At 42.1% G+C, this 27576-nt stretch overlaps 1 protein-coding gene across 2 annotated transcripts in view; it reads left to right on the top strand.

Annotated features, from left to right (window-relative positions):
* The first annotated feature begins 2860 nt into the window (after positions 1 to 2860).
* Positions 2861 to 27576, top strand: part of HTR2C (5-hydroxytryptamine (serotonin) receptor 2C, G protein-coupled) — a 40980-nt gene continuing 16264 nt past the window's right edge. Inside the window, exon 1 of one of the 2 annotated variants that reach the window (XM_010157831.1) lies at positions 2861 to 3505. In XM_010157831.1, coding sequence (XP_010156133.1) covers positions 3121 to 3505 — 385 coding nt within the window. In that variant the 5' untranslated portion in view covers positions 2861 to 3120. The remainder of the gene's footprint in view (positions 3506 to 27576) is intronic. The other variant, XM_010157830.1, reaches the window with a different exon arrangement.

Genomic DNA, 27576 nt, shown 5'->3' with positions numbered 1-27576 from the left:
TGAGAGTCTGAGATATATTTTTACCATTATAGTCCTAATTCAAAAACCTTAGTTGCTCAATATCATAGCATAATTTTACTCTTGCCTGTAGAACATGCACATTTTTAACTACTGACAGGAGTGTGGGGGGACAATTATTGAGAAATCTGTTAGACTTTAGAAAATGTAATTTTCTTTCTGCGAAGTTAGTGTGTACCAGATTTGCAGAATTTACTTTGTGTAGAAAGCATTTTGCTCAATGTCTCTGTGTGTGTGTGTGTTTGAAAACTGCTTGTTTAGAGCAAGCAAATTAATTTTGAAGTCTCCCTTTCTCAGATCTTCCTGACAAAAGTGGTTTTTCTCCTGAGGATAACGTAATCCAATCAAATCGTATTTGGTGACTAGTATAATATTGGAACCCCATGCTTTGCAGTACATTAGTAGCCAAGTAATGTGCATTTTATTTTTAATAACAAAACTGATGAATAAGCAAGTTCTAATTTTGCCTACTGATTTTTTAATGATGCAACATCATTCATGGGAGAATGTTATTTGTTATTGCAAATATGTTTGTGAAATGCAAAAGAGAATGACCCTACTGACCATTTCAGAATTCAGTCCTGAGCAGTTGTAGTATTAAACATTTTTAATTCACAAATCTTATCTTGTCGTTAGGTTGTGTCTTGTTGGGGCTTTTTTGATGATATGGAGTTGAGATTTCTCCCTGCCCGTGTTCCTTCGGCAACCCCAACTAGCACGTACCACGAGCATCACATTCATTCTCATCTATGGCAAGGGTGGTGGTAGAGTCACCTTCTCAAAAACCTTCAAGAGCTCAGACCTAGGAAGAAGTAAGACCAAGGCTGGGCATCTTGCTGTCTGTCCGTGTCCTCGTGTTTGGGCAAGAACTTTCTGCTCATCTTGCCAAAGTATTACTGCGGCATGATCATGAGTGCCCAAGAGTCAAGAAGCCAAAGGGGAAGTTTTGGAGACCCAGGAATTCCCACTGGCTTTAATGGGGATGTCCAGCACAGCAGAGCTCAAGTGCCATAAACTGCTTAGAGTCTCCTTCACTGTGGAAAGATGATTTGTAAAAATGGTTAATTTTCCTCACAGCTTTAAAGTAAAGGCTGTGTTTTGAAAAACATAATCTGAAGTGTTTTAAAACTTTCTTTTTTTTTGGACCAGCTAAGTTGAAAAAAATAAATGGTCCAGTGACTACTTGCGAATTCATCTGCATGTGCAGCTGCAAAATTATTTTCTGTGCACATCGTGCAAAACTTCTTCCTAAATATGAGGTTTAGAGACCCTTTGGGAGTAATTAACTATAATGCAGAGGCAAATCTGGGTTCATTGTACGCATTGCTCATTTAAAAAATGTTTTTGTGCACAAAGCCCATTAGTAAGTCTCCAAAACCTCCATGAATGTTAAACATTTTATTATAGGACTCTAAGCGCTGCTTATTTTACATAAAATCTAATGTAATCCCATGAATTACATTTAGCTTTTGATCCCTGGATAGCAAATTGCTGTGTCACATGTGTGCCACAGTGTATTCAAGGGCTGAAATCTGGCTTTTATTTAGTTAGTTATTTAACAGTGCTAGAACAGCTCTTTTCCCATGGACTACACAAGAAGTTGAGGATATGCTCCACAGAAATTGCATGCTATTGATTTTTTTATTTTATTCTACTTACTGGTTGACTTCCATACAGCGCGTGGGGCTTATTTGTTGTTCTGCTAACTGCGTTTCTTCTGTGCTTTTTGTCGTATGCTGTGTGTGGTGGTCAGGGTCCTGATGTGATGGAAATGCAAAGCTGCTGTTTGCATCGGTCCTACAGGGTTGGCAGTCAAAACGCTTGAGTTCCTGAGGAAGTGATTTAGCCGGGATTGGGTATACATGCCCTTAGCCTCAGTGGGTGTAGGCATGTGCCCGAGTTAAGAGTATGTTTAATTTGCTGAATTAGGTCAATGCATGAGGCTAATGGACTTCTTCCAAGGCAGCAGCGTGATGCTTTCTGCCCTGTATTTCATGGGCGGTCAGGGGATGTAATCTGACTTGGCCTCGCTGTCAACTACCTTCTGAAGAAGCATAAATCATTGAGATACTCTGAGGAAATCTATCCTACCAACTCTGTGTGTGATGAGGGTGCTGATACTTGCACACTCTGGGCAGCAGGCTGTCGGGACAGTGTGGGACACGATGATCCATGTGGAAGCACAGCCGCACAAAAATGGATGAAGAGGCAGAGAAATAACGGTTCATCTTTTATGAAAGCTTGTCCTCTCTTCTCTTAAATCTTAACTACCTGTTTGTTTGGAGAGATTTACAGCATAGCATCATATAATGTTACCTAATGTATATTGTGTCTTATCCATGATTTTTTCCCCAATAAAAAACAAATTAGGAGAGTTAATCATTGATATCCAAGGGTTTTTACAACACCTGTGCTTTATCTCAGAATATGCAAAATATATCCAAACAATTCTGTGTAAGGTGATGGTTTACACTGTGCTTTGGCTGCGCTATCTGGATTGGTTGGAATTGCAGGCAATTACTATTTTACACAGCGGCAGAGTATCTGTGAAGTGGCTATCAATTGAAACATATTTTGCTCTTCAGACTTGCTTTTGCAGGTTTCACAAAACATTTAATTAGTGATAATCAGCTTTTAACCAGCCAGAGCACACTGATGTGATTCTCTCCCTCTCTCCCCTATAATTGTAGGCATAGTCTGTACCCATAAGATAAATTACTTGCAGTCTGGAGAACATCCTAGCCGACAGCAAGGGAGAGAATAAGAATGTCATTTGCATGGGGATAAAAAATTTGTTGTGTGCTGTGACTTCCATGAAGAATATACTTTTTCTTTCCTTTTCAGAATGGTGGACCTGGAAACCAGCTGGAGATTGCGAAGTCTCCCTTCCCTCACAGCCGCGGCTCAGTGGTCATCTTCTACCACACCCAGGGAAACCAGAAGAGCTCCACGCTAACTTCTGTGAGGTTTGTTTCATTATGGAAGATCAAATGATTTTCTGGCTCAGGTTTTGTGAAGTTCGGCATCTGCCCTGGACCCGCAATTTGGAAAAGGGATCATCTCTGAGGCACGGTTAAGAGACAGAAAAACCAGTCCCAGACGATGAGCACTTTAAGTAGCACTGGAATATTACTCAGCTTAACGACAGTGTCTGTTACGCTGGATTTTAGTCTGCATGGTGGTCTGATGGCTTGGTCCTTAAGCAGCAATTTGACTCTGAATCAGAGTTTGCCTACATCTGAACCTCTGAATGCCTCTGAGAAGGGCGAAGTCTCTCGGATGTCCGTGAGGGAGAAGAACTGGCCGGCCCTTCTGATCTTGGTTGTCATCCTGCTGACCATTGGGGGGAACATTTTGGTAATTATGGCTGTGTCCTTGGAGAAGAAGTTGCAGAATGCCACAAACTTCTTCCTGATGTCCTTGGCGGTGGCGGACATGCTGGTGGGTATCCTGGTCATGCCCGTGTCGCTCATTACAGTCCTGTATGGTAAGTGGCTTCCCTCCTTGTTTGACTATATGCTTTTGCAGGAAATCCACTGTGGCTGCAGCAATCTGTTTTGCCCTATTTTTAACGTGTTGGTAGCTTGGGGAGTGTCATTGTGGACTTGGCCATGGGCCTGTGCTGAGGTTCACCCTCAGGTGGGTGAGGGCGGTGCTCTGCTGGGGGCAGAGCTTCTTTCTGTGCTGCTAGGAATGACCTGTGAATAGTGTTTGCATAGGGGTTTCTTTTATTGCCAAGGCCACCCAGAGAAACTGCAATAGTGAGTTAGCTTTTCATTTTTTGGTTGGACTGCCCCAGAATTAGCTAGGTCACAAGAACTTAGGGAAAAGCTGAGGAGTGCATTTGTGACTGACCCAGCTCCAAGGCCGGTCAGAATCAGTCCTTGAGTTCCCACTGATATCAATGGGATTTGAGCAATAATGTGGTTAAGAAAGGAGGTTGGCACTAATGAATTTGGCATTCAGATAAGAGCCTTCACTCTTGGCATTTATACCTGAACTTGCCTTGTGCCTTTCAGAGGGTTGTTTTGCCTTTCTCTGACTCAGTTTCCCTATCTCTAGCCTGAGAAAATGCCCTCCATTGGAAAATACTTTGAGATCTGCATGTATAGGTGTAAGAATTCACTGCTTCCCTACTCTATTAGGTTGGTGTGTTTGAGCTGAAGTGTGGCATTGCTCCTGCACGCAGCTGTAGAATCACTGCTAACACTTCAAAGGAGTAAAATATCAAACACATCCAACTTTCTCATCTGTCTGAGGCTCTGAATCTTTTTTTTTTTTCTTTTGTGGTGTTAGGTCTCTCCATCCCTGGATATTACAAAGGACTAGGGCTTTTTCTGCTCTCTCTATTTCTGATCATCATGTTTGCACACTCACATATCAATATAATGTGTGTTTAATAGATAACAATCAGTTTTAAGTCTGTTTTCAGATTTTTTTCAAAAAGTATTTTAATATTGATATTTCTTGGAAACAAATAATGCTGTTTACTTACAGATTTGATTAGAAATTGGTTTACTGTCCTATAAAGTAAAATGTGGGGATATTTATGTGACTTCTTTCCTTGCCTAAATTATTGTCGGACAGAGATTCATTTCTAAAACACATTGATCAAGCATATATAATTCCAAAGCTTATATAACTTGTCTACAGTGAATTAAATCAATATGTGATTTAGGTACAGACCTAGCCACTGAGATCTTATGCATAAAGCTTTTTATTTGGGGCTGTCAGAATAGTTCCATCTCTAAATTTTCTGCGTATTACATGTATTTTATTTTTAGCATTTTACTTTGCTTCCCTGGAGCTTGAAAGGGAGCATATAAATACTGAATTATTTGATTGACCTGTACTTGTATAAATTCTGGGTTACCTAGTGACTCTAAAAAGGTGAATTTATGGAAGTGATCTTCCTATGTACATACTTTCTGAGTCTTTGGAAACTAATGGAAATGGATTTTCTGTTCTGCCTAGAAAATGATTACTTAAGGTAGTTTAAAGGTGTAAACCATGCTGCGTATTTAGAAGCAAGTAAATATCATTGATCTGAGGAGGAATTGTAATTATTCCTCTTTTCTACCAGAGCACCAGTATTAGCTGTTGATGGTCTGAACATTTCTCCACAGGCAAACCTCACTAAATAGATCTTTTGGCAAAAGTTATAATTTCAGGACTGGCATAGAAAATTTGTGTAAATACCGTGAGAAATGAGAATAGCTGCTGTTATTTCAGGAGTGTCAGGAGGCCACCGGAGCCATGCTGGCACTGCTCCATGGGCCAGCTCGGTAGTCCTTGCTGGGCTGGACCAAAGCAGGTATGTTGCCTTCGGGCTTTATGAGAGAAGGAGGAAGAGCTCTATTTGGGGAAAATCCAGCCTCAGAGGAACTTGTGAATTGTTTCGAATAGGACCCCTGTGAAATCACTTTTCTATATTATTTAAGCTACTAATTGTGGAAGTAAGCAGCCAGGGCTATGCCACTCCAGCAGCAAGGGGAGAAGGCTGCCAGAGGGAATAGAGAAGGTCTGGCCCCTCTCCCAGGTGATTATTTGCTAATTCATCCTGAAAATAAACACTTGCTTTGATACCCAAAAGCTAAAGGGCATGGACTGAGTGGGTATGTCTGAGAGAGGAGCAAAGGAAAATGACTGAGTTTGTGTCAAGGGTATTGCTCCTCTTTAAATCCAGCATAACATGCAAATGCTGTTTTCTGGGCATGTAGAAAAATCATTTAGGATATCAGAATAACAGGGCACATCAACAATCTCAGCGTTTGATGGTTTCTGTAAATAAAACATGCATTCAAGAGTACAGAGGAAAAGCAGGTTAAATCTCTTACTCATCACTGCATAGAGCTCGGACCAGCTACTGCCCTGTCTTCCTCAGATTCATGTCTGCTGGAGACATCAGGCTTTTCAGAGTCCTACACCTACTTCTGGCTTGGGCTGGGGGTGAGGCAGGTATATTATAATTATCTTGGTGGACCAGTTCTTATGGAAACATGAGACAGCAGCTGGAAAGGCTCTTGGCAGAGTGGCAACGCTAACAAATACTGTTGTCGTAACTGACAGCCCGCAGAGGTCTGTTGCTTATTCCCAAACCTGTTTTATCTGGTGTCATAAGTAGCACCTCTGCACTATAGCACACAGTGGTTTTGAGGACAACAATCTGGCCTCTTGTATAACACGGGGTTTTCTTGGCTTAGTTTCCTTTGAGCTATCATTTTTGGGAAATTGGTGGTTCTTACAGCAGCTTGCAAGTGCTCCGGATGCCGCGGTGGCCAGTGGGACAGAGGGATTTATCTTGTTTTCTGAGAGCTAGAGCTCTGGAAACCCAAATATACACAAATGCTTTAATAGGTTTTCTATTCTGTTTGGCATGGTAGCGCACAAACCAGTTTCAGTGATTAAGGGGGCAAATATTCACACACCAGCAGAATTCCCCTGAGTAACCAGGGTTCATGGCCATGGACTGAACAGAGAAAACTTTACTGCTTGGAGACATAATTGTGAATGTTCACTCATTTTTACTCTCTATATTTTACCCTGTGTGTTCTGTATGGTCTACATACTACAATACTGGGCTGTTTCCAAATCTGCCGTATGCTTTACAGAGAAGTATATGCAGCACATCTCTTCCAGATTTATAGAAGTCAATAAATCTAATTGGAAGGGAACCTTAAAAATACATATAATAAAGAGTGATGAAGTTCCTTTAAGTTTCCACATCAGCTCTCTCAGCCTCAGTGATTAATTCTAGTTTGCAGAGTAGGTTCATTTCCTTACTTTTCAGCTAATGAGGTAGATGAAGTAGATTTCACTTCAAGCATAACCAGAAAATTGAATAGACACCCTCCACAAAGACTTCTGGTCTTCAGTGGGTTTATTTTCTTAATTAAAAGAAGGAAAAATCAAGTTGTCAGTTAATTCAAGAATCTGATCACAAAGGAAGGGATGGCAGCATCCATCATGCTGGATTTTTCACCAATTAGTCAGCACTCTGATATATTTATCACTTAGTCTTTCTTAAATGTCTTGGACTTATCAGTGAGTTGCATTTGACAACTTAGAACATTTTCCATAGCATGCAGTTCCTAAAGAACTAAACAAATTGGTATGGTAATTAATAAACATATATTGGGAAAGTAAATGAGAAATTAACACCACATTTAATCTCAATGGAGAAACTTCTGCTTAATTAAAAATATTGGCATGGTAGGGCATCAAGTATTCTGTACGTAACGGAGCTTCTGCCAACACATGGAGATTGTCTCCTCACCTCAGCATTTTTGGGACAAGCAGTGCTGGGTTTGCATTGTATCTGGTGTTCAGGGGCAAGAGAGGGCTGCTCTTTGCTAGGACTGGTGAAGGAATGCAAGAGAATCTCATCAGCTGATCCAAGTGGAAATTACAGGAGGTATTAGAAGTTCTTCGTCCTAATGAAATGGGTTCACAGCTGCTAACGAGTTGCCAGTGTGGCCAACAAGCAGCCAGCACACTCTCAGTGAGTCCAGGTGCCGGGGCTTCTCTCCGCTCTCTGAGATTCGCAACACACTGTAGGGCTGGCAGCCTGACACAGCTTCCAGGAAGGCTGGTATTAGATGCAGCATTCATTAGCCCCAACTGCTGGAGCAGCTTTTACATCCAGATTATTGTTATTATTGATAATTATCATCATTATTACGTGGTGACAGAGATGCGCTGAGCGCTTGTGGCAGATTTTGCTGTTTATTCCCCGAGAGGGACACAGAAAGAGCTGTCAGTCAAACTGCTTGTTCTGCAGTCTCATTTAGCCTGACCCTTCTTTGCTTTCCTAGAGTGGCACTTGCTATCAGCAGTGAGCATCTTGCAGAGAGACCTGATCAGGCGAGACAAGGACAAGGCGTTGCTGAGTAAGTTCTTGGGCGCAGTCGATACCTGAAAGAACAGATGAAGGGTGCCCGGGGTGTTAGCAATGCAGATCTCCTCAGCAGTGCCAGGGCATGCTGCACACCTTGACGATGCCAGGTATTTTCTGAAGCTGCAGCAAGGAGCAATGTGTTCCTTCAGCAGCTGGGGCCATCTGCTTTGTCTTTTTTGAAAATTTAATTTTTTTTTTCTCCTAATGATTTCTAGGAATGACTCTCGAGGTGCAGGTTAGTATGTACTGCTGTCAACCAGCTACAGGCACCTGCACCCAAATGCTGTGTAGGAAGGATGCAAGGAGTTAAATACAGTTGTTGTTTTGATCCTTCATTCTAAAAAAAAAAAAAAAAAAAAAAAAAAAAAAACCACAGAGGTGAAATAATGTGATGTTTCTAATACTGGAGTTTCCTGAACTCTGTTACTGTATTCGTGGTTGTGAGTTAAATGACTGTGGTTGTGTATATGTGTGACTGTGTCAGTCCACCTGGATTAATTAAGTTTTCCCCTTCTGACAAACCCATGGCTTACTTTTACCTTTTAGCTAGTTATTGTATAATCCAGACATTGGCTTATGACTACTGTAGCGCACTGGTAAAATCACCTTCTATTATAGTGTATTTTCATGTAACAACTTGTGCTTAAAATCTATCAATGGTCTGGAAAAATGATAAACCCAAGATCTGGGAAGTGGCAGTGGACATCGTATCCATGTCCCACCACGCTGCTCTGGTGTTGTCCTCTCTGTGCCATGTTACCCCAGGTGCCTCCCTTTGGCGGGGCAGCATTGTCCCACCGGTTCTTGGCTCCTGGATAAGCATTTGCACACCTCAGGGAAGACCAAGGGTTCCCTTTCCTCTTCCAGCTGGTTAAACTGCCTGTGTTACTGCCAGTAGCAACTGCTGCTCCATGCTCAGCTCTGCTAGTGGTGGGTCAGCTGAAATTTTTAGGTCTTCTGGGATTTTGGAGCCCCCCCAGCCTGGCTGATGGGCAGAGTGGTGCCTGGAGCCAGGGCTGGCATCATGGCAGTGGAGGGCAGAAACACCATGTTGATGAAAGGAGTGAAAACAAGCACAGTATCACCAAGGCTGCATCTCCAGAGAGCACCCGCGGCGTCTCCCGGCACAGTGGAAGCTTGAGGAGCTCTTAACATGAATATTTATCAGGTTTAGCATTTGGGGCCTCCTAGGGCTACACAGATACTTACTAATTGCTTCTCTCAATACTGTAGTGAGGCTTTAAATATTTATATGATTGATATTAAGTATTAACATGATTACTGTTAGGAGAAAGGTGAAATCTCACCTTATTAAAATAATGCCCTTACAAACGATGCCAGAGGTACAGCACCTTCACTCCAAACCAGCCAGTATGGAGCAGTACCAGTTCCCATATGCGTTTGGTACCTCTGATCAGTGAGCTGGGATGGTGGGGAGGAGCAGAGGGAAAGCAAGTTCTTTATGGCTTATAACCAGGATCCTTGGAGACCAGTGGAAAGAGAAGAGAAAGAAAAGCCAGAGACTGGCATAAGAGCAGTCAAGACAAGGCAAATGCCTGCAGCAAAACCCTGGGGGTGAGGGTAAAAGCTGTGGGCTGCCAGCCCAGCCACAGTGTGAGCCAGTGTCAGCTGAGCTGTATAAACCTCCATTCTGCCTTGAGAAAATTGTATTTCAGCAGCAATTCAGGTGTGTTTATAAGGAAATTATTTTTAGGGATGCAGTTGGGCCTTAGTCCTCTGACCCCCCCAGGCAAATGCTGTTGCTCTGGATATTCACACAGATGCTCAGAGAGTGGGATGTGCGCTGCCATGGCCAGGAGCTGTGGAGATGGCTGCAGGCATGGGAGGAGGTGCTGGTGAGATGCCCTTCCCTCCAGAGGAGACAACAGTGAATGGAGAGTGGGAATTATTTAAATGTCTGGAAAAAAACAAACTACATAGTTACAGGCACTCTAAGCCTACCACCACCTACAATGAAAATATGAAAAGAAAAATATAAATGATTGCAGTTATCTAAAATATAGGCAAAGGCCTTAATGAATGAAAAACATGGGAGGGTGAGTCTGGAGTACAACTGCCAGACCAAATCAGACTAGAGGTCCAACTAGACTAGTATTTTGTCTCTGACAGGGGCCTGAACAAAGTGATGAACTTCCCTGTGCCAGACTGTTACAGAAAAGCCTTCTCAAGGGGGACACTTCCTCTCAGACTATATTGGCTGGTGTTTGGCTTGTGCCCTGTATTATGAGAATTATATCGCCTGTTATTTGCCCCTCTCAAGGTTTTGGTTAGCACTTTGTGATGATATTCAGGTGTCTAGAAATGGTTGGTCATTTTAAAAATCCTGCCAAGTCATGGCTTTAGCTGTATCTTGACTACACCAAGTTCTAGATGGCAGGTGCATTATTTTCAGAAATCGGTTTTCAAGCATGTTAATTTGGAATGCATGACCTTTCTGTTGTACTGAGTAACCACTACAATTTACTCTTCTGCTTGAGTGTGAGGGAATGGAAACAGCTAGGCTGCTTGAACTATCTGCTGTGTCATAAACTTAGAGATGGGAATTTTTTTTTTTTTACTCTCCAGTGACATCTTGTACCTGGGATGCGTAAAGTGAAATTTATATCCAGCAGCATGTATTAGTTTATCTTTTGCTATCAGTAAAATCCATTGGCTGCTAAGCTATGGAGCAGCATTTATTATCTTTTGGAGTCCCCACAGCTTTCTTGTGACCTCAGCTAACCTAAACAATTCTGTGAAATCTAAAACCACTCTACATCATTGTTCATGCTCTTTCCAGTTATTAGATACAGAGAAAACTTCAGTTCAGGTATTGAGTATCCTGCTACTGAATTTTCTCCAGGTGAACAACTGCCTGTTTATCTTAAGTGACAAATGGGATTAAGTTGTGGCATATCTGTGTTGCTGTTGGGAAAGAAAACTCTGTATGGTGTGCCCTGAATCCGTGTAAAAGCTACTCTTCTGCTATCCAAGGTTTTATTAGTGCTTAGGGTGAAGGGAGGGGGTGGAATACTAAATAGCCTCTTGGATAGTTGAATATGGGACCCTGGTTGTAAGATGTTTTGCTAAATGTTAACTTGCAGGGTTGATAGTGTTTGGAAATCACATTAGGACGTTACCTAGGTTTAGCTTGCGTTAGCGGAAAACTGATGGCTTCTGGTCAAGGGAGAGTCAAAGGCTGAAGAGCTGAAATCTGCCCAGGAGCTCAGGGCTGGAGACAGTGACAATACCAGGCAAGAAGAGGGAATGATGCTACGTGCCCTTTCTCGGCAGTGATTAGTTTTGGTAACTTGTATTAGCATCAGTTTCTGCCAAAACACTTTGAGTAGGAGCCTCTACGTTTTAATTGTTATATTGAAAGCTGGCTTTGCTCCATACACACACATTTCTTCTGAGTATCATTTCTGATCTCATCTGAGATTATTTGTACCTTGGTTTTGGCTTTTTATCTTGTTTATTTTAATTTTTGGTTAAATTTTTAATGCTGGACTTTGCACAATAAAGACTGGAAGTCAGACTAGTGGGGAAAGTGTCTCTGTCTGAGCAGTGCAGAGCACTTTGAAATAAAGACCATAGTGCTCCACGGTACCTCAGAGTCATCTTCTTCCTACTCTTATTAAGGCAGAATTTTTTTTTTAAATTGTCACAGGAATTTAACTTATTCTAGCCTTTTGTTATTCTTCTCATTATTTTGACATGTCTTTTTATTGATGTCTTGTCTGTAAATCTCCTCAAGGTTTTTGTATTCTTTTGTTATGAGAGATGAGAAATCAAATTTGATATGTGCAGAATGACACCCATATGAGCTGGATAGAGTCATCTGGACTTTTTTTTTTTTCCCCCCTAACTGATGAAATTCCACTTGTTCAGGCAAGGACCAGCCCCATCCCCCCGACTTTCTCACCAGGCAGGTGGTGTAGGACACTAGTGCAATATTCTCCATTGAGGTAGATATATTATATGCAATTAGGATGAATGCCTTATCTTTCTTTCTGTGTCTTACATTTTCTCAATTAATTTCTTAGAAAAACATCTGCTGGACATTCTTCTGAAAGGCATGTTGCAGTCTTGTAGTAGCTCTGCAAATTGAGGTGTTTTTTTGTGGGTTTTTTTTTAAGAAAAAAAGGCTTAGGCCCTGGTGAAGGTGGGTTGAGGTATTTGATTTTTTGTTGCCTTCGTCTCCAAGAGGTCATGCAACAATCCAAAGAGAATTAAGACTATTGTATGGACTGGGAATGAAGAGAAAGCACAATTTATGTGAAACCATGGATGCAGTTAAGTGACAAAAGGTGTTTATGTGTGCACATCTACCCCTGATAGGGACACATGGGGCTTAACGTGGTTTTTATTTTCAATGCAATAACATGTCACCAGTAACATCTGTACCGATTGTTCCTATTGTCTAGGACCATTCATTTGACTGAAGTGGCTTCTTCATACTCCTTTCTAAGCCCCCTTGGAATTTTAGTCCTCACTGGGTTGAGTAAGGGAGAGATTAAAAATGGGCAGTACATAAAACTGGAGAAGGGTTGTCCCCACCTTCTCCATGATGAGCTGCTGCCATGCTATGTAAGACAAGACACACAGCACCGATGGTGAGACTCTGGTCTAGGAAGGAGACAGTGAAAAGTTTCCTGGTCAAGCATGTATCTTGGCTTGCTTTCTACTCAGTTTGTCATTTTGAGACAATTCATGGATTTTGGTTTCAAGACTTGTGAGCAAGGAAACGATCCATAAAGAAATTGTATAAATTCAAGACAGCAAGTCAGGGAAGTCTCTGCTGCCTGCAGAAAAACTGTTGCAAATAAGAGGGTTATTTTAGTTATTTTAGTTATGTTAAAACACTACTTTGAGTTGGATCCTGAACCGTCTCTCAGCCTAAAGTTGGGTAGAGCAAGAAGTGCTACAGAGTACACTTAGCTGGAAAGTGTTTTGCATCACTTCTAACATCTGCAGGATCTGTCTGTCTTCTAGTAGATTAAATTATAACAGTGTTCAGCATTTGACCTGCCATCACTTTTTTGAGCAGATGGTAATGTCCTTTATCAGTAACTGAGCTGTTTTTTCTGTGTGTGCTGCAGCTGCACAGACAGATTTAGAAAGCTTGTCACTTTTAATATAGTACAAACCGGTCCCATAAAAATTCAGATTTTAGTAAAACCTTGGCTTGCATTGTAAATTCCTGCTAAAAAATTCCACGGGACCCATTGTAAATATTCTGTATAGAAGCTCTTTTCTTTACCTCAGGACAAATCTGTCCCTTTCTTAGCAGTCATCTGTGCAGCAACAGCAGCTGGTAAATTTGCGGCATTATGGCAAGTGGGATGTGCCGGTAGTGCACCCCAAGTAGCATCTGAATTGCATCCTTGGAGATCCTGTGCCCAACAAGGAAGGATTGCAGCAGCTCCTTGTGTCAGAGATTCTCCCTCTGTTTGTCTGGCAGGACAACTCGAGTCTTTCCTCCAACCCATGTGAGAGCGTGCAGGCACCCCAGACCCCAGGCCATGCTCTTCTCTTTGCTGTGTGCAGTGTGTAGGGGGGCCAAAGGCAGAGCAAGTGCTGTGGGGCAGCGATGCATAGGTGCAACCAACCATAACTATCACCTGGCCTCCGTGATATGTTGATATCCATCTTCCCTGCACTGCCATCTGTTACCCAAGGTAGGACAAGTGAACGGGGTGTTAATAACTGGCTGTAATGAATGCATGAGTGTCCCTCCTGGGCTCTTGGCAAGGCGTCATTAACTCCGGTTATGGATGTGAAGGTCACGTTCCACAAGGTGCGCTGCTCTGCGCTTTCCTTCTGAAAATGGATGCTGTTATTCTTCATTACACAGTCTGGAAGCAAATGCTTTACTCGGTGAAGCTTCCTCCCTCCCATAGCTGCTCTGCTGTAGCTCATGGGAGTCTGGACTCCGTGGTGCTATGCACCACTTCATGCCTTGCATTGCAGAAAAGTGGGGAACAAGGGCCTGTCTCCAGCCACTGCGCTGGAGACATGCAGCATCCTGAGCGAGCATGTCATGTCAAATAAAATGGCTCAGAGTGCTTTTGTCTAATTACATTTTTGATTAAAATATAGTGCGTTGCCAAAACCGAAAACTCGATAAAAGTGTATGCCTGTCTACAGTGCTTCTCCTGGGAAGCTGGAAGAGGAATGGGTTTATTCTCATTGCTGGTGAAGTATTTTTGCAGTATGTGGGAGTCCGAGTCCCCATTCTGCCAGCTTCATGATGATCTGTTGCACAAAAATTAAAAATTTAACCAGTAACATAATAATCACTAGGGCGTATGGGACTGTATTTCAAGCTATAAAGTAGAACTTCTGTCTTGAAAATGTGTGGTTTTTAACATAACTCTATTCTTGCAACAATCTTCAGAAGTTCTCATGTTTATTCTAATGCTGAATGAAAACAAACTTCCCACCCCATAACACTGCTGAGAAACTCGCATGCTGCCCTTCAGCGTGCTTGAACAGCAAAAGCTGCTCCCAGGCCGTGAAGCTGAGAGACCCAGTCTGAGCCCTGCAGGCATGTACTGTGAACTGGGCAGCTCTCTGGAGCCCACGGGGAAGAGGAGCCGGTTTCTGTGGTCAACAAGGACCTTCCTCCAAGGAGGGAGCTCAGTACGTCCATCTGTGATAGCAATGAAGACAGCTATGCCTGAGCTCCCGGGATGCACCAGCTCACGTTATTAGCTGTTCCCTACAAGCTTCTTTCCCGTCACTTCGACGTTGCTGGGGTTCACTTGCACATGGCAAGCCTTGTCTCTTGTAAGGAGGAGAGCAGAGGACCCCTTGCCCTTAGGTCTCTCATCTTGCTTCCCGTACGGCTGAGCTCTGGATGGTGTAGCAAAGGGTTTGCTGTTGCACAGATGATTTTCCACAGTGTAAATCAGTGCCAGCCAAAAGGGCGAGTTTGAATGGCACTTTTCTTACCTGCTGTGGGTAGGGTGTGGCAGTTTTGTGCCAGGTTCTTATGAGTGATTTGAGCTCAGTTTATAATCCACGTTGTGGAATATCAGTTTATGGGACTCTAAAGACCAATTTCTGCTGTCAGATACAGAGGCAGAACTGTTACTATTTAATTTTTTACCACCTGCTTCTTTCTTGTTATTTCTTCACTCTATACCGCCTGTACATCACCCAGCTCTGGCTTCAGCCTCCTTCTCGGTGTAGGCAGAGGAATTCTTTATTACCCTCCTTGTGTTCATTCCCATTGACAGCAGGCTCTTGTCAATATGCCAGCTTTAGGAGAAAACACCAGAGAACAATAAACATTTCACATTTGTAAACATGCTTTTTTGCTCCTCTTAACCTCTTGCTGTTAAGCAACCAACTACTTTGCCTACTGTGGGTTAATGGAGCCTTTAGCCTGTGATCTGCCTGGGATGATGTTGCTGCACATGGAGCTCAGGCTGCTCAGTCCAGCATGGATGATCCCAGCACAAACACTTCTGACAGCTTCTCTTTCTGGTAGCTTCCATCCTAAGGGCTGGTCATGGTGAAGGTGGCATGGCTGCTTTTTGCAGGCTGCTAGAGCATTTATTGACACACACCCTTTGAGTCAGTTTGTGTGAGATTTAATTAAAAACCTCCCTCAGGCCTCCCTTACCACTGTAATGCAACTCCCTTCATGGTATTGCTGTTCTTCAGGTTTCAGCACCACCAGACAGAGCACAAACCACTCTGCTGTTCGAGCTTTTAGTTAAGAGAAATGAGCTGGCATTTGCTGGGTAAGATGACCTAATGCTGTGCAGTGTGAAACACCCAGCTCAGTGCTGAAATGTGCTCCCAGCCTGTGCAGACCCTGATCCTGGAGTGTGTTTCAGTGGGCATTTACTTGCTTCATCTGGGTTGGGATGAAAAGCTGCTTGTGCTTGCCTTGGCATTGGCTTTATGAGGCTGCCTCTCCCCAAGGAGCTTCTCCATGTTTCCTACTAGATAAGGGGTGAACTCTTCGGTGTTGACTCAGACTGCTGAGGGGGTTTTTTATTTCATTGTTTTTAGTTAAAAAATAAAACTTTGAAAAGGCAGAAGAAGCAAATTCACCTTAGAGAAAGAAGTCATATTTTGTTGAACATGATCCAAATAGGAAAATGAAATCACAAAGAGATTCCAAGGAGGGTTTCTTGATCCCACAGGAATACAAGAGTGAAAGGGACTTTCTGACTCCCTGTGTCCTGTTGTTTGCTACCAAGTGTCAGTAAGACACTGAGCTATTGCAGTCATGTCTTACATCTTCCAGTGCCTGTTTCCTTCCAGGTCTGCCTGCTGTTGGGATGCCAAAGCCAGGATCTGTATGTGTCAGTGCAGCAACAGAAAGCCATGACAATCTCTGAGCAATTCATCTCTTTGCCAACCTTAACTTGCTTGCAAGAAGCAATTTTTAAATAGAAAATCCTAACGCTTCAGTGTGGAAAAAAAAAAAGCAGAGCCTCCGTGTACCTTTGTAGGCTGTAAGAAGTAAATGTGCTTTGCAACTTTCCTTCAAAAGCCAATAAACTGGGCTGCTTCCCCTTTGCAGTTTTGTCCAGGGGAACCTGCTGTCAATATTTCCTCCCTCACCGCCCTACCAGGGCACAAGAAGTCATTGCTAGGCCAGTTAGGCCCATCATCTCTAAAGCATTTAAGGCTGTGCTCTGAAATAAAACCAGAAGCTAATTGGTAAAGAGAGCAAGTTGCAGAGCAGGTTTCTGTGACAGAGCCTTGGTGGGCACTTGCTAAGTGGAGGTAGGTTTTTTTGCACTTCCAGCTCCACAGCTCAACTTGAGATGTGGTGTCACCCTGCAACACACCATGGAACCAGTTCTAGGTGAGCACGAACCCTGTAGAATATCACCCAGGCACCTCAGTGAGGATGTTTCCCTGGAATCAGCCTCTGCGAATGTGGCAGAAAAGACTGGCACAGCCCAGCTTTGCCTTCCTCCCAAATTCCTGAGATGTAAAGGGAAATGTTAAAATGCTTTACTTTAGTGGATTAACTCCTGCTTACACTAGTTGAACATATGGCCTTACAGTTTTCTAATTTACCCACAGCATGTATGCCGCATCCAATCAAGGAGTTATTTTTCATATTTTAGACACTAAATTGGACAGGTATGTCTTGCCTGCCTGGTGTAATTGAGAATTGCCCATCCAAAATAAATGTTTTATGTTCGGGTATGACTCATTAGAATGATTTTGAATGGCATACATTTAAATCTGTTATTGAACGCAAATAAATATTTAGATCCAATTATATTTTCAATTTCATTTTTTTTCTGAAAAATTCTGGAAGATGCAATGGGTTTTAATACTGACAGGAGTGTGAAGCCCCTGAAAACCTGGAGTGTGTATAGTTACATTTCTGTTTTACAGGAATACTGATGTCAGTTTAAATACAGCAGCAGTTTTAATGCTGTCAGTGCAATCTTCTCATGCCCAATTTGCTTCTAGATCAGTGAAGCTAAATGTGCCTTAAAATGCACGAATCTTTGTTTACTTTTTATTGCAGTAGCCTATTAGATCCAGTAGTAGCTTTGCACGTGCGTTACCTCCTTGTAATTGACTTCTGTGAATTTAGTTGAAAAGAAATATAAACTTACATGCTTTGTAGCAAACCAGAAATTGATACAAGGTAACGAGAAAAGCAAAATTGTTATATATAAGAAAAAAGATCCTATGATGATGAACTGTTCCAGCAATAAATTTGCCAGGCAGATTAGCGAGGTAACAAGTAAAATGAAGACAGGTTATGTGTTTCCCACAGGCAGATTTAGGCTCATCTGAAAGGAAGAGCAGCAACACCTCCAGGCGCTGGGGCCATGTGCAACATGGCCGCTAAGATCTTCCCTAGGTATGTTTAATCCCCTATGCTTAAATTTTAGGATAAAGAGAAATTATTTAACCAGAATTGTAGACATTTTACCAAGATTGAATTCATTTCAGCCTGTGTAATTTTATGCATTTACGTGTGATAGCTTCTTACAGGGACTTTATTTTAGACATGGTTGCTGGTCCCAGCCTAGGTGCCCCTTTGCAAAACTTGCCAGAGTTTGGCTCCAGCTCGTTTCAGCCCTCATGTCGGTGCCGGCCACCCTCATTCTCACAATCTGTTGGCCATCTGGAGAAGGATCCAGCACTGCTTCTCCAACTACACCACAAAGCCTGTCTGCTCGGTGAGCAAGGGACCTGCCTGTGAACAGGCATTTGCTTCTATTGATTTCTGTAAAAAGTGTGATCTTGTCTTTTTTTTTTTTTAAAAAAAAAAAAAAAAGAGAGCAGAAAACTAAATTCCATGGAATAGCAGAGTGGAAAGGACAGAAACTCCTCTTAATCTGTACCCAAACATTAAATTAACTTAGGAAAGTGAGAAATAAAATATTCTCCATTTAGAAGCATCATATGTGTGACCTGGAGTTTAAAACACAGACATGACCATGGAAGCCTGGCCTGAGCTCTGACAGAGGAGTACATCTCAATGGCTTCACCCATTCTATCCATGCTGAACACCCCACACCAGATTACTTTCAATCATGTTTTCTCTTACCAGTAAAAGCCCTTTCTTTCCTTCCTAGAAGGTGCCTGCAGCTAAATCAAGCAACACTTTCACACACCAAGTATCTAGGACGTATTATCTCATGCTGAGAACTTGCTATCTCTTCTCACTCACCCCAGCAGAGTGAAACTGGGATGAGGAACCAGTTAGTAGCATGTGTTTCTCAGCACTTGCCAAGGAGCAGTTATAATTTCCAGGAATGGTCCTACTTGCAGTCTGTTGTAAAGATTAACATATGGCTCATTTTCCTGTGTTGGCTGCAGCTGCAGATATTGGAGAGCGTAAGGGGAAATGCAGAAGGACTCCAAGGATGGTCAGCTGTATTTCTGTACTCTGTCTTGGCTTAACGTGTAATTGAAAAACTCTTTCATCCTTTTTCTCTTTGGAAATTATACCCTGTATTCACCCGGGAAGTCTGTTGTTGTATGCAGATAGATGCCTCGTGTCAGCATTTTGCTGTTTGGGGTACTTGTGTGCGTCCTATCATATTTGTTGCTCTTTCTATATTGTGTTATGGGCAGCTTTTGTGAAAATAAGTATGATTTCTATTCAGCGTATGGTAAGCTTAATGTTCTTGATGCAATTAATACAATAATATCATAATTTCTTTCCTAAGGGCTTAGCCTGAGTGATGGTGGCATGCCAAGACCCTAAGGAACAGACTACTGTGTTTTTAGAAGAGGTGCACGTAATGGGCCAACCCAGCCTTTGAGCTCAAAAGTATTGAAAAATGACTGCCATTACGCAGGCCAATACATATATGTACAGCTACTTTACACAAGATGGAAATAAATACAGAGAAGCAAGGTGAAATCTCTGAAAAGCACTGAGATACTGTAAGACAGAATATACCAATGTAATACATCAGTTTGAATTATGGATATTTCCAGGATTGGGTCAATTAACTCAGAATTAACTCAAATTTTTCTTCTAACTTCCTTTTACAACTGTCTGTTGAATTAATATTAAATTTTATTCAGCAAATTATTATTTTAATGGCTCTCTCCATTCATATGACATATCCCTTGAAATTCTGGTTCTAGAGTTGTCTAATATTCTTTAAAAAATGTGCATATACCCTCATAGGTTAGTTCGCTTCCCTGAGACCTAGTGGTAAGAGCAGCATTAAGTTCCCACTTTGTGTTTTATCAGCACATGCTGGGAAAGAGGCTCTGATGTGATTCATCTGGTTGCATGGTAATTAAATGGAAATTACATTGATGGAAGAGGGGCCATGTGCCAATTGCTTTGCCTTGCGCTAATTTGCATGTTGCCTCATTGACGCAATACAACCCTTTTCTGAATGGACAACTCACAAAAGAAACAGAATGGATCCTCACTAGCTTTTCTGCCAAAATTATCATTAAACATGCTAATGAGATGAGGGAAATTTGTGCATGAGCCTGTCACGGAGACTAGGCTGTGATTACCAATATGTGCTATATCAACATTTTGGTTTCATGTATTAGTTTCAAATATATATTCAATTTTTTCAGCCTCCTCCGTGTTTTCTGATCGTAATGTCTCGTTGGAAAACTTTACTATTCCTGCAGGAACTCTGATAAGCACAGTGACAGCAGTGGGTTTAGTGAATGAATCTCTCCTCTGAGATGCTGTCTGAGTTCCTAAATGAAAAAGGTTCAGGACTACAAAGTTCAATGAGTATTGCACAAACATGAAACACAGAGTTCCTCTATCCACTTTTAGGTATGAGATTTTATGGGCAAGACAGGATGGGCAGTAAGGTTCTGTTGATTCTCTGTTATTTTTCGGGTGGTTTGATTTCCATTCCTGTTGACATGTTGGCAGCAGGCTGTCTTCTCCAGCTGTGCTGGAGTTATCGGGACAGACCAGTTGTTACCCTGACCAATCCGTTTCCACCTTCTGATGTATAATTTTTGTGCAATGTGTTTATTTTAGGTAAGCTTTGGGTATTTTGCTTGTTTTTATAAACATCTATTTCCATCCCCAATCAGAGGCAGCAGCTGTAGGAAAAGGTCTTGGTTGTGTTGAGATACGGAAATTGTATGTCAGGCTTTTACCATACCTGTTTGGCACCCACAGGGATGCAGAAGACTGTAAATGCGTGTCTGACACCTATGAATATTGATTGCTGGTTTTAGGAGGCAGCAGAGTTCTGACCTTATGTTGACGCGTTTGTTCTGAATAGTAACTACTTCTCACTCCGCTACATAAATTTATATTTGTTGGGAAACATTTTGATTTTGCCAGGTAAAATGTTGAATTTGCCAGTTAAGCTCTTGACCCCTTCTGATCAGCTGATCTGAAATGAATGGAAAGAGAGATTGCATTTTAACACAGCAGAAGCCAAAAGCTGTGAGTCTACCTTACGGTTAAAATCTAGCTACCTCTCTCCATTCAAGATGCACAGCAACAGAAGAAGGTTATTTGTTTGATATGACAGGGCGAGTTGATGCTGACAAGCATGAACGCAGGAAAAACAACTTCCAAGATTAAGTCCTTTAAGCACACTCTTTACATCCTACTTTATCTACTTTCCATAATGATTTTTTTCAAGCTTTTTCTAGTCCATATTGGGATAAGTACCTCTTATATCTTGGGAGTAACTAGTTCTGCTACGGCACCCATATTACTCATTTACATTAGTTACATCTACGGCAACACTTACTACGTTTTCCTAGTAGATTATTATGTTAACACATTATTTTATTATCCTAGTTATCACTGGTTTTGATTTGTAATCAAGTGCAAGATTACACTGTAATAATAGTATAACCATGACAATAAAGTAATATTGCACTTGATTACAAAGCAAAAACAAGCCTATCAAAAAACCCAGTAGGATAACTTAACTAAATATAATTTCTTTACTTTCCTTTTCCACCTCATGAGACCACTATGATTTTCTGGGTAATAGTATTCTTTCTAATATATCTGTACACCCACACTTCATTTATCCATATTGAATTAAACTTTTACTTCATGTTAATGGAACTTGCAAAGGGCCTACAAATTCTGCAAAACTCAAAAAAAACCCAAGACGCACAACTGTACGGAGACAGCAGTCATATGTTAAGTTGCACTTCACCTCTGCTTTTACGCACCTGGAATATGTTCCATATGCCAAAACATCGTTATGGGAAATGGGATCACCCCATCCTGCATTGCTGTTTTCAACTCCGACCTTCTCAGGATTCCAAACTCTGTTCCTGCAGCGTTTGTCGGAGAGGGACATAAGGTCAGTCAGGATTGATGCTGCTGCCTGTTTTCTTTTTGGCTGAGGGTTGTCACCTGAATTCCAGGATGTGAGGATGAAGGTAGATGTGATGGCATAGTCTGAGGGGTTTCTAAATCTTTGGATCTGTAATGAAAGGTGTGTTAGTTGACTCTCCTGTTTCCTCATGAGCAGTTTGACAACAATCTAGCTTTTCATAGGCTGTAAATGCTGCTGTATGAAAGCACCATAATCTAAGATTAAATCTTATTCCAGTTTCAAGTCTTTTACAGTAGACTCTGTTAGTAGTGAGCAGTTTTAATTAGTAACAAGTCATGGACCAAATGCTTACAATAATGCAAATCTTTAGCATCGTATTCTGTGGTTTTTACAAGTTGGGCTGTCACACCGAATAACGAATTGTTTGCTTGAACTAGAGGGCTAATTTAAAATCACACTGCACCAGGCTGGTTGGGGTGTATCGGCTCTGCTGGGTGGGCATGGGGTGAGTGGGAGTACAGAAGCCCCATGTTTCTCGAGAGGGACAGTGCAGCTTCAGCCACATGCAGCCTTCCCAGACCCCTGCTTTCCCAGGAATGCTTTGGATGCTGGTGACAGGGTGACCTGCCCTGTCCATGGCAAGGGGGCTTGGGACGAGCCAGTCTTCTCCGAGTATCATATCCAGGTGGGAGGTTGGTTCCCAGCTAGGCTGAATGAATCAAATCCTACGGGAGGGCCAGGAGTTGAATCTCTCAGCCGTAGCACTGGCTGCTCCTGGTCTGAAGACAGAATTAGCCTGCAAGCTTCTGCAGATGAGAAAGGGAAAAATACTGCAACATGCTGAGGTGAAGTCCACAAGTCATCTTCCCTCCAAGGCTTAATGCAGAGACATCCCCAGACTGTGATTCTGCCCATACTTCCCTGCAGAGAGGTTTGATTGAACGTGAGCATTTGAAGTTCATACTGTCTAGCAGCAATGGAAGTGGAGTAGGTCACGCCAGGGGCTCTCCACTCACACGCCCGTGCCATGCAGGTGTCCAGGCTGTCTAGGAAAGCCTCTTGTGCCGCTGACCAAGAATGGGCTTTCCAGAAGGCACCATGTTGTCCAACTTATCTGCCGATGAAGCTTCCAGACCTGTGGAAAATTATTTTCCAGGTCTGTGAAATGACCCTCTGTGGTTCCTATGGCCTGGCAAAATGGGGAAACATCTAAATATCATGGTTTCATGGGGAGAAGAAATGGGGAAGAATAGCCAGGTAATTAAGGTTGACCATGGAGGGAAGGGGTCTTCAGACTGTGAAACATTGTAAGGAAGGTAAAGGCTACTGAAATGTTATTTTCCAATATAGTGCAAGATTTGAGAAGAGTTTAAGCAGTTAAGTAACTTGGTCTAGTTTAGCTGCATTTGTTTGCTTCATCTCAGGTCTATATCCTATTCCTCGGCTAAAAGACAGTTATGACCAAAGTTCCCCCAAAGCGTAAGTCTGGGTTGTACCCCTACAAGAATCCTGGTGGATAGTTGTCTACTTCTGGGTGTAATCTGGGGGCTCCATGGTTCATTTTTTGGTTATTCTTATAGAGTCGGTTAGCAGTACATGCATTTTCTACGTCCCCCTTAGAGTTATTTAATTAAATATTGGATCTTTTTTTACATACTGGATGAATTCTTTTCTACTTTTTCAGTGATTCTTCATTGCATTGCCTTTTAATCGGGGCAGGTTGCAGGTACACAAATTACTATACGGTTGGCACACGGTGGCCATCAAACTCCTGGAAAACAGTGGTGCTTGCTCACGTGTTCACAAATTTCCTTGGGATTACTGAACATGTAATCGTGTTCATTAGCAAATTATTAGCTTGAGAAAGGCAATGAAGGTGGTGTTCTATTACCTTTCAGACTCCCACGGTGAAAGTTCCCAATGTGACAAACTCCAGTGCAACCCTTGTGTAAGGTGAGAAGCAGCCTGGGTATGGTGGCAGAAGTGCCCTGCAAGCAGATTTGCATCTGAGGTATTTAGTGACAGGAGGACAGTAGATGGCAGTCTAGGATATGGAGCAGAATTTCTAGGCTTTTTAGCAACCCCCAGATAATTGCTTTTTACAGTGGTTTTTGTGGAGCACTCTCAGGCTGGCATTTCTACCTGTACAATCACGAAAAATCAGAGATGCCCATCGGCTTGGAGGAAACTAAGCAGGGAATGTGTTTTGCAAGTCCTCTACACTGAGTAATATCAGAAATGGAAATAAACATCTGTGAGCATGACTAAAATATGGCTTATTTCCCTTGCTTGAAGTGATTTCTTGCCGTTATTAGTCTCACTGACTGCTTGTACTGGCTTATAACCTCATCAGACAAGCAAACTGTGACTCGCACTGGCATGAAGTTCAGCCAGACAATTAACCCACTGTCCCTAATAGCTTTCCTGCTGTTGAGGAAGGTGCACTCTACAGTGGGAAGGAAAGCTGACTCACTGAACTACTTTGATATCCCTCAATTTATCAAAGTACTTGAGCATGGGTTGCCCTTTCCATTGGCAGTAGATGGGTGCAAGCGTTGTGCTGTGCTGAGTGAGGGCCAAAACGATGGTTGTATCCTGGTCCCAGCCAGTGGCTTGCAGGCAAATGGGATGTAAAATCACTGCCGCTTTTCAAACTGCAGGTCTTGCTTTGGCCTCCCATTATGCTTTACATCCCGAGATGCAGTTCTCGCCACATAGATGGAAAAAAATGCTGACTGGGTGTGCATGCTGTACCAGACTAACAAAACTCCTGAAAACATCTTCATCTGTACACTCAATGTTAGTGATTTGGAGAAGTTGAGTAAGTATATAAATTCTTATTAAATTGGCCATCTTCCTGGAATACTTAGTAAAAGCATTGGCTAGATAAAGACCTGTGCTGTCTGAATATGGAACCTTTTACATCAAATGAAGGAATTCTTACTATGTAGTCTTCTGAAATCTGACATTTTATCAGGATTCGGAGGCCAGTTTGTTCAGCTGCTTTGCCAGGAGGGAGCCCAAGCTGAGAAAGAAGATTAATCCCAGGTAGGCTCCCAGACAGCAGTCAGGATGGCACAGATGTCTGCATTGCCACTGAGTTATGCTGAAATCAAACCTAAGACCTAAAAATATTGCCTCTGTTTAGTTTTGGGCCCTCTCACTAGCACCAGAGCCAGTCCTAGGGTATAGCCGTAGTCTAAACTTAATTGGATATTAGAAACTCCGGGTTCAAGCAGATGGCTCCTTTGTTCCAACTAAGGTAACTGCTTGGCACCAGCTGTAATCTGGATAATGCCACATCATTTTCAGTTCTGAATTTTAGTTTCCTCAAATTATCTGTATGTTTTGGCAGCTATTTCTTGTGATAATGGATCTTTTTCAATTTCATAAAAAATAAGGAAAGCCACCTGTTATTGTCACATGTTTTTGCACTTTGTTATGAAACATTTTTTTGGAAAATATTTACATTTTTGCATTTAGAATGTATTCATTTGGGGTCTGTGTTTGCTTGTAGGCTTATTTTCCAGCATTTGTTCGACTGTTGTCTTATTAGTTGCTTAAAAAATAGGTGAAGGCTGATCTGTCACCTACATGGAGATTAAAAGAGAGGCCACTGTCATCAGTAAAAAGGAAGTGTTTACTGGTGTGAATATTGTGTTAGACTGTGACTTCATTTAGATAAAGTATTATGAAGAACTTTTATATCAGAACTGTGTGAAGAGATCCTATCTCCGTTGGAGTTAACGTGCTGTAGGGAACCCTTTATACGAAGTTGGTGATACAATTCACTTAGTTGTACCGTTGCCCTGTTCACTGTCTGTGTCACTCAACATAAAAATTCCAGATGCAGCTACAGATGCTTAAACTCCTAGCAAAGAACATTATTGAGCCTAGAAACTTTTCCTCTGACTTCAAACGTAGTTTTAGTCTCCAACAATAAATGAAAAGATGAGTGTAACATATGGACTCATGGAATGACAGACCGTACCAGAATAATTTGATATTTTCTTAAGAGAAGAGTTGCTGCCTTTGGGATGGCAACAGCATTCTCTATATTTCTTCTCAGCAAACATCCATTTTATTAGCAGGGTTCTTTTAAAGCTGGCTCCTTGCATTTAAAATATTATTTAAATTATATTCAAGCAACCTTTCTCTAGATCAGATAATTACATCCATTTCAGCTTTAAATTTGCTTCTTTCTTACAACTTCTGTCAGGACTGCAAGTCATTGCCATTACTGGATAGAAACCAAAAATCTAACACAGTTACTTAAAATTCTCAAAACATCATAATGGGTGCAATTTTAAAATTTGCAATAAAATACAGTCACATCAATTAATCACTATAACTCGTGAGGCAAGGACCAAAAGACCTTTGGAGGCACATCAGCGCCGCTGGGTTTCCCTTTATGGTGGGGAGTTTCTGAAGGAGACCGCACTGTTCTGTGCCCGTTGCCTGCTGCTCCCTGCCCCACAGCCACTTGCACCACGCTGATGGTTCCACGAGATGAAAACCAAATTGCTCAGAGGAAAATCAAAGCGAGGGGATGGCGGCACGGCCCAGTTTGGATGTGATCAGTGGCACAGACTCATGTAAATCCTTTGTGAGGTGTTGCACTATGGGAAATGTGCAACATTCATGATCTTCCAGGCACAGAGGGTCAAATCAAGGGTAGGGTGCCAGCCGTGGTCTCACCAGCACTGCCTCTCAACAGTGTCACCTTTCCTTTCTTGCCCAGTGGGCTCTTACACGCTCTTTGCCATCATATCCCCTCACAGCCCCATTCTCTGCTGAACACCTGTTGGGACCCTGAAGCCTTTTTGGACCCGCAGCATTCAAGAGTACTGTCTGTCTCCTAAAAGGCATCTTCATTCTTTGTATGTAGCTCATGTCCCTGTGCTTGGCTGTGCTAGAATATGTGCTGTCTAAGGGATCCAGATAGCTTTAGGATAGACTTCTTTCCCTGTAGAAAAATGCAGGCTAGAAACTTAAAGGTAAACTCAATTTCTCAAGTAACCCAACGCCTAGGAGTTCAATATGTCATAAAAACATTAAATTCCACTCAATTGATGATAAAATCAGAAGCATTGGCAGTGCTGCCCTTGGGACCAGCTGTTCCTCCAGCCAGGAACTTGTCTGCACACACGTGAACCATTCTGTGGACGTGCTGGTAATCGCTGAGGACGGCGGGGGGTCAAGCAAGACGTTCTGTACTTCTCAGGCATGCAGGAGATTAGCAACACTCTGGGTTGTGTGACTCTCAGGGTGATACGGATGTCTCTGACTCATTTGTCTGTGTAAATCTGAAGGAAATAAATTGGCAAAAAAGAGATACATAACTTTACACTTACTGATGTGGTATTTCAGGCTAAGAAATACTTTACTTCCCAGATAAGAGAGAAGAGAATCGTTTAAATTCTTTCATTCCCTTGGGAATAATGCAATGCAGTAATTTTAAAACTCTATGTAATTGCTTTCTATTTTTGTAAAGCCTGTGGCAGCTCTGGAACTTTAAAGTGAATACTGGAAAGTCTGGTTAGTATAAAATGCTTCAGTTGCAATATGTTAATGGTACAATGGGGGTAAAAAGGCTTTTAGCAGTGGGCAAGGGTAGGCTTTTTCCACAGCCCACAACAGCGGGTTTCCCTGGAATGTGTCAAAGGACCAGCAAAAGCTTCTGCCAGAAAGGGACAGCTTTTGGGTACGTCTTCTGGGTTGCTATTTCCCATCATCTGCGTGATGCTCTGAGATTCAGCAATGAAACCCGAGCGAACACCAGTATTGAGTATTGCACTTCTGCTTTTGAAAGGCTGTATCCTCATTTCTCAGGGAATCAGGTGAACAATCTCCTGGATTTTTGTCACTGACCTTTCCAAGGGTCAAAGCCCTACACAGAGTAGTAGA

The sequence above is a fragment of the Eurypyga helias genome, unplaced genomic scaffold (genome assembly GCF_000690775.1).
Source record: "Eurypyga helias isolate BGI_N326 unplaced genomic scaffold, ASM69077v1 scaffold3278, whole genome shotgun sequence".
In the NCBI taxonomy this organism is placed as follows: Eukaryota; Metazoa; Chordata; class Aves; order Eurypygiformes; family Eurypygidae; genus Eurypyga; species Eurypyga helias.
The sequence above is the reverse complement of the archived record's forward strand: the minus strand, read 5'-3'. Positions and strand labels throughout refer to the sequence as shown.